Source organism: Penaeus monodon, chromosome 21, assembly GCF_015228065.2.
Source record: "Penaeus monodon isolate SGIC_2016 chromosome 21, NSTDA_Pmon_1, whole genome shotgun sequence".
NCBI classification, from domain to species: Eukaryota; Metazoa; Arthropoda; class Malacostraca; order Decapoda; family Penaeidae; genus Penaeus; species Penaeus monodon.
Genome location: NC_051406.1, coordinates 40,584,655 through 40,584,939, shown reverse-complemented (window position 1 = coordinate 40,584,939; position 285 = coordinate 40,584,655). Strand labels below are relative to the sequence as shown.

The following is a 285-nucleotide window of genomic DNA, read 5'->3' as shown; positions in this document are numbered from 1 at the left end:
TCTTTTATTCAAGGATCAAAATTTCGCTTAAGAACTATTCTAAATCTATACTGCTAAACCAGTTCTTTAATGTTTTTTTTCCTTCGTGTTTTTAGTTGGAGGTTTACCCGAAATACACTTTGAATGCGGAGGTTCAGTCATCAACGAGAGATATATCATGACGGCTGCTCACTGCGTCAATGCCAATATACTGAATGAGCGAGAACTGTAAGTAAATATAAACATAGAAGTATATCAGAATGTATACAGTGAAATAATTGGATAAGATAGATTCGAATTTGAATA

The 285-nt window shown here is 33.0% G+C and overlaps 1 protein-coding gene across 1 annotated transcript in view; it reads left to right on the top strand.

The window, feature by feature from the left end:
* The window catches only part of LOC119586494 (melanization protease 1-like), a gene marked incomplete in the record, with an annotated part of 4,875 nt that overhangs the window by 2,876 nt on the left and 1,714 nt on the right, over positions 1-285 (top strand). Inside the window, 1 exon segment of the mRNA XM_037935233.1 lies at positions 96-207. Coding sequence (XP_037791161.1) covers positions 96-207 — 112 coding nt within the window.